Source organism: Lagenorhynchus albirostris, chromosome X (assembly GCF_949774975.1).
Source record: "Lagenorhynchus albirostris chromosome X, mLagAlb1.1, whole genome shotgun sequence".
Lineage (NCBI taxonomy): Eukaryota > Metazoa > Chordata > Mammalia > Artiodactyla > Delphinidae > Lagenorhynchus > Lagenorhynchus albirostris.
In genome coordinates this window covers 13,219,119-13,225,734 of record NC_083116.1, presented here as the reverse complement: position 1 = coordinate 13,225,734, position 6,616 = coordinate 13,219,119, and the positions used below count along the sequence as shown (strand labels likewise).

The 6,616-nt window shown below is 40.8% G+C and overlaps 1 protein-coding gene across 5 annotated transcripts in view; it reads right to left on the bottom strand.

Moving 5' to 3' along the window:
* Positions 1-582: 582 nt before the first annotated feature.
* Positions 583-6,616, bottom strand: part of FGF13 (fibroblast growth factor 13) — a 524,033-nt gene continuing 517,999 nt past the window's right edge. For all 5 annotated transcript variants that reach the window (XM_060136938.1, XM_060136942.1, XM_060136939.1 and 2 more), the window contains 2 exons: positions 3,190-3,388; positions 583-1,986 (listed from right to left, as the gene is read on the bottom strand). In XM_060136938.1, coding sequence (XP_059992921.1) covers positions 1,850-1,986; positions 3,190-3,388 — 336 coding nt within the window. In that variant the 3' untranslated portion in view covers positions 583-1,849. The remainder of the gene's footprint in view (positions 1,987-3,189; positions 3,389-6,616) is intronic.

The window sequence follows — 6,616 nt, the reverse complement described above, 5'->3', positions numbered from 1 at the left end:
ACATAAGGAATTAGGAGGAAGTGTACATATGTCTGCAATTTATTTTGAAATATGTCAAACATAAGATGGATTGATAAATTGATGGACGGATAGATGTATAGTATAGTAATATGTTAATGGTGGAACACAGGTGTAGGTTTACCGATGTTCACTATAAAAATCTTTCAATTTTAATATATGTTCTGAAATTTTAGTGAAAAAAGAAAATGTTTATGTTTTCCTTCAGTTCTCGGAGGTGGAAAGGACTTGAGATATTTAGTCCCGTTCCTTCCCTCTACTGAGAGAAATGAGAAACAGAGAGGGGAAATGACAGAGTGAATGGCAGGGAGGGTACTAGAACATAGCTGTCTTTTGTACAATGCATCACTGAATGGGAATGAGAATTCTTCTGTTCCAATCTGAAGTTCAAGTACAACAACTAGTACAATAACTACACTTTCAAGAGTGTTCGTGTTAATATAAATCTCTAGACTGTAGATTATCTGAGGGCAGTGACCTGATGTACATAATTCAGTGTGTAACTCCAGTTTCTACCACAGTTCATGGCACATAATGGACGCTCAATAAATACACATTGGAGGATTTTTCTTTGAATGAATAGAAAGAGTTTATTCGGTGCGTATCTGGGTATACAACAACAAATATTAAACAACTTTTTTTAAACTTTTTTGTGCACAGGACAGAAAACTGCCTGTACATGCTATGTCCACTTTTGGAACACAGATTTTAACAATTATTAATGCACAAAATCTTACATATCATGCAACTCTATGCCAAGATTCCAACTTTCTTCCATGCAACAGATATGAAGATCTAAATGGAAACCTAGCTAAGTCTTAAACACTTTTCCAGAAGCAGGTATAAGTATATGTTGTTTAGGGGTAACCAGTCTTTTAACATTTCCTTGTACACAATATTCACGCGCCAAATACAATGACAGGAGGACTTATACATACACAGATAAGACATTTCTTATTTTAACAACACGAAAGACAACATCACAGTTCCACAGTTCCTGTCTTTACACAAGAAGCCACAATAGTAGTTTAACATGATAACACAAATGGAATTAAGAGAAATCTATACTTGAGGATAATCTTTTTTTTTTAAGTAATCTTTAGTGACTGGGGTTGACAACACAACACAATTTCTACGCACAAAGTACAGCACAAGAACTCGATCAGAATACTACGAATGTAAAGGAAAAAAAAAATTTGGTAAAATCACAAGAACACTGTTACCTTGAGCCTGAGATGCCAATTCAGCTTCAACCCTGAATTTGGTTGAGTTGGATTAAGTGACACAGAGTCAATAGAACCATTGAATTCCAGAAATCATAAAGTTGCGCTATGCCAAAGGAAAGAATACATACGAATCAAGCATAGATAGAAAACAACACGGTTCACAGAATTTTGTTTGCCCCTACAAAACATTGAAGCAGTTAATTTTGTTCTGTTTTGTTTTGTTGTTTGCTTTTGAAGAACAATGGTGGTCTTTTCAATTTTCTTGGTTGGAGAGCAATTTTTTTAATCAGCATTAGTGCTGTGAAATGTTTTTGGTTTGTCTTCCCCAAAGCATAGGTGAGATCATGAGAAAATTGGGCAGTCCTTCTCCCGGATTTAATTCACTGATCATGCTTGGCACTCTTTTTTCGCACAAGCTCGTTCTAAATTATGGGGCGTTTGTATGGATGAGAAGAAGGTTTGACGGCAGATTAGAGTAGTGAACTCTGCCTTGTTTGTTTGGTAAACATCATGGACAAATCTGAACTTTTGGGTGAAGGACTGCTAGAATTAACAGCACCTGGAGGTAAGGTTCTGTTACAGAGCCCTTGTTTTGCCCTCACTGGCTACGTTGATTCATTGTGGCTCATGGATTTGCCTCCATTCAGTACGCCGGAGACACTTCTGCTCTTGGTTGGGGTCCCGCTTCCAGATCGGGAGAACTCCGTGAGGTCGTGCAGAGACGGCTCCTTGTACATGGCCACTGCAAAGCACAGAGACACGGCATCAAAGGCCACCGCACTGGCCCTCAACTTCCCTTCTGCCCACTAGGCTTCCAGGCTGGAGGCCAAACCTGATAAATGCCGCTTTCAAGGACTCAGTAGAGAGCGGACTGGACCAGATGAAGCAAAATCCAGTCTTGGTACAGAAGCGTGTAGAGAATTCTAATGCCTCATCTCTATCACTGATGGTTTTAGATATATGAGAGGATTAATGAAAAATGCATTTAATAAAGCTCTTAGAAGTTTAAACATTTTCGAACACTGATTTCTCTCAGACTTTAAAATGAAACTCTCCAAGACTCTAAGTATTAGCACGGTTCTTAATGCGATAAATGGTAAATATTATTGTTGTGCTGTAAATAACAGCCCTGGCTTACGCTTATGGAGCACTTAGAACGTGCCAGATACTGTTGTAAGTGCTTCACGTGTGTCATCTCATTTAATCCACCTGCAAATCCCACGAGGCAGGTGTTTTTATCCATATTTTACAGAAGGAACTGGAGCTCAATAATCTGCCCAAGACTACCTGCTTACTAAAGGCGGAAGCTGGGCTTCGGACCCAAGTAATCTGGCTGCAGAAAATGTGCTGTCAAAGGGCGCTGTGTTGATTTGACTGGATGTCTGCCCCTCCTGTAAACCGCTCTTCTCTGCCTGGATTTTCTACCGCTTCTCCACCACATCTCACTCCTTCTAACATCCCTACTTCCTGCAGCCCATTCCTATCCCTCACCCTTTCTCATTTGCTACTAAGCTGCTATTAATGACCAAAAAACAAAACTATGAATGAATGAAAATTGTTGGGACAATACTGTTGGGCCCTTAGAGAGACAGGCCCAAGGAGCTTTCTGATAAGTGTTAAGTATGCACACATTTTAGCACCTGTGCTCCTGTCCAGGGATCATTTGGGCATAATTTGGGGTTCTTGGCTGTCCTGAGTTAGCAATTAAGCTATTTCCACATAAGCAAGGTGTTACCACGTGCAGATATACTATGGAAAAGTTAAAATCAGGAGATTAGATGCTATTGTCAATGCTTTAGTGTTTTTTTAAGTGTAAAATGTTACTGAATTTTTGTATAAATGCCTTAGTATGGAAGAATTACATTCCACGTTCGAAAGCGTGAAAAAGGATTGATTTCAATACCGATACTCATTGAATCCATAGCTGGTATAATATCAAGTTTACCTTTCAGTGGTTTGGGCAGAAAGTGAGCTGCAGGCTTGTTCTTCTTCACATGGTTTCCTTTCATGATCTCTCCTTCTTTGTTCAGACCCAGATACCACCCTCGGCCTGACTGCTGCTGACGGTATATCATTGATGAATATGTCACATAATAATTTTCAAACACCGATTCTTTGAATTTGCACTCAGGTGTGAAATGTTCCTACAAGAGAAGTAAATAAACAAAAGCTCAATATTTATAGCTATGAATTTCATGGAGAACCATACGGTATTATCCTTCAGGAGTTCAGGACATACTTTGTTAGAGCTTGTTATGACTGGGGTTCTATTTTAATAGCAGAAACTATTATCATTGGAAACTAAAACTATGTATAACATTTCACGTGATGCTTTAGAAAAGGCGCTAAGTGCAAGTGCTACTGATCAATGATTAGCTCTCTTTGTAATAAGGTAATGGAAAAACTAGAACCAGCCACCTAAGTGTAATGTATTGGAAAAATACAGGAGCCAAAGATTGAAAAGACAAGCATAAAACTGTCACATGGAGCTTTGTTCCCTTCCGGATTAAATGAGAAAATAAACATCCGATCCCTGTACTTAATTTTCATAGATTATCCAGTTACTATGTACATAATTTTCAATTGCCCCAGGCTGAAATCTGTATTATACTGTTACAATGCTGGCCGCCTAGATTTCTAAAGAGATGCTACAAAGAAAGACTACCTTTTACTTTTAGATAAACCAAATTGATTTTTTTTTTCAGATCATTGGACCTTGACTTAAAAAGAAAAAAATATTCCCTCATCACCCCATCCTTGCCTTACAGTAACATTTCACACAAATCAATATAGAAACAAGGAATTTACAGTAATTCTACAAGCAGACATGAGAGAGCAGGCCAGGAGACTTTGAACCCGGCAACGTGGTTTCCTGCCATGTACGTGGCCATGTTTTCTTTGGACTTGCCCGTACAAAAGAAGGGTTCCTGACACAATAGACTGTTTTTGAAAACAAACAAAAAAACCCATAAAACCTTCTTTCAAGTTTTGTAATATGTGTATGTATGCAATAAACAGCTATTTAAAATATCCATTTATAAGCAAAGTGAAATGAACAGCAGATTTTAATCTCTAAGTAATCTATAGAGCAGCAGTGGGTCCACTTGGAGTAAAAGATGATGAGGAAAATGCGAAGTGAGCTACATGTGAAAGTGGCACTAAGGAAGCCATTCAATTTGTACTATTTTGCTGAGATATTATCAGGAATAAGTTTTTTTTTTTTTTTTGCGGTATGCGGGCCCCTCACTGTTGTGGCCTCTCCCGTTGCGGAGCACAGGCCCTGGACGTGCAGGCTCAGCGGCCATGGCTCACGGGCCCAGCCGCTCAGCGGCATGTGGGATCTTCCCGGACCGGGGCACGAACCCGTGTCCCTTGCATCGGCAGGTGGACTCTCAACCACTGTGCCACCAGGGAAGCCCAGGAATAAGTTTTGATAAAACCCTGAAAAAAACCCACCTTGCAATAAAAATATTGCAAGCTTTCTGGACACCTGTCTTTTCTGAATGATGTCTCCATGGTCCCACCTTCCTTCATGTTAGATAGCATTCCAAGCAAAGCACACTATCTGAGCGACAGACAGTGATATACTATCAGAGAATCACTTCAGCAAAGAGGGACAGATTCCTCAAATGAGGCAGCCTTTTTCTGAAAGTTAAATAATTGAACACTTTTTTCTGGAAATCCACAAAATCTGCTGCACTCAGTAATCTCACTGGTTCCCCCATCTGGCTTCCAGGGTGCACAGATCAGAGTCATCTTTTGGCATAATTTCAGCCTAGGGGCATACTTGATAGATCCTCAGAAGATTCACACAAATTCAACCTACTCAAGAAGCAATGTACTTCGAAGGCAACTATCACGTGGTAGGAACGAAAGTGTTCTATTTATGGGCTGTGAACGCTCCTCTTTGTAGAATTCTCAACGTAGGGAAAGCCAAGGTATGTCTACAAAGAAATCTGACTAAAATAGTCTCCATGTGTCCTCTAGGGATGAGGACAGTTGTATAGAATGTTGGTTTCGCCTTGCCTAGCGTAAAATGACAACCTAATGTGACATTTAAAATTCTCCACAATTCAGGGACATCCCTGGCAGTCCAGCGGTTAAGACTCCACGCTTCCAATGCAGGGGGGGCGCGGGCTCGATACCTGGTCGGGGAACTAAGATCCCACATGCCGCGCGGTGTGGCCATAAATAAATGAATAAATAAATAAATAAATCTTCGCAACTTAGTCGCTACCTTGCCTTGTCTCCACCATAGAACCATGTGTGCCTTTGTGCCTTTACAGACGCCATTCATGTCATTTCTGTACCTCTCTACCTACTGGCTTTCCTCTCATTCCTCAAGGTCTAGCTCAAATATGACTGCCCCTGGAATCATATATGATCTTGCTCAATCAGAACCGATGACACTCATATTTGTGCTCCCGGAAACTCTATCTACATCTGCAGCATGGCCCCGTGACCCAGGCGTGTGCATTCCTTGCTCCAGAAGACAAGGAATTTGTCTTATTTCTGAATTCACCTTCCAGTCATAAAGGACTGGTCGTACTGTCTAGCACATAGCAGACCACTTGGTTACTGCTTACAGGATCTGCATTGCAGAGATTCAGATTGAATTCGGAAATTCCAGGATTCAGAAGTATCAACCAGTAAAAAGTCTGCAGGGAATTTCCTGAATACCATAGAACGAAATCAGCTGTATATAGAAGGAGGTTGTCATTGCAGGGACAGACCCTGCATGTGTGACTTCGTAACTGTTCAGAATAACAGATACTACACAGATACCGGCACCTACAACATGAGGAGGAAAAACACTCGGCAATTGTTACAACTATTGGAAAATGGCAAGGAAGGACTCAATGAACTGAATGCTCTGTTACATCCTGGCAATTTCTTAGTCATCACCACTAAATTTGGACTCAAGAACTCAGTAGAGAGGGAGGAAAATGAGGCCAAAAAAAGAATGTTGAAGCAACCAAAGGAGTGCTCTGTTCTCTGTGTGTGACGCTGTCATTTTATCCAGCGCTGGAAGGAACGGGAGAAGAGGCTTGATTTTTATCAAATGTGGAAAGACGTGAACATCCCACCCGATACAGGAAGGGCCACCAAAGGGAAGAGGGGTGCAGCTGCCTCTCTGTCTCAGCAGTGGTTCACAGAAATAACAGAAATTGGATTGGACCCTAACCAGAGAAGCCCTGTTCAGAGAATACCAGGTAGACATCTGGCAAGGAATCAATCTCCTTTGACTGACCTGAAGCTGATTAGTAGCGCTCTCGAAAAAGGTACCGTAGTGGCCTTGATACACAGTAGGCACTAAACAGAGGCAGCAGTCATTGTGCTCTGCATTTAATATGCATTAGATAAATACCTGT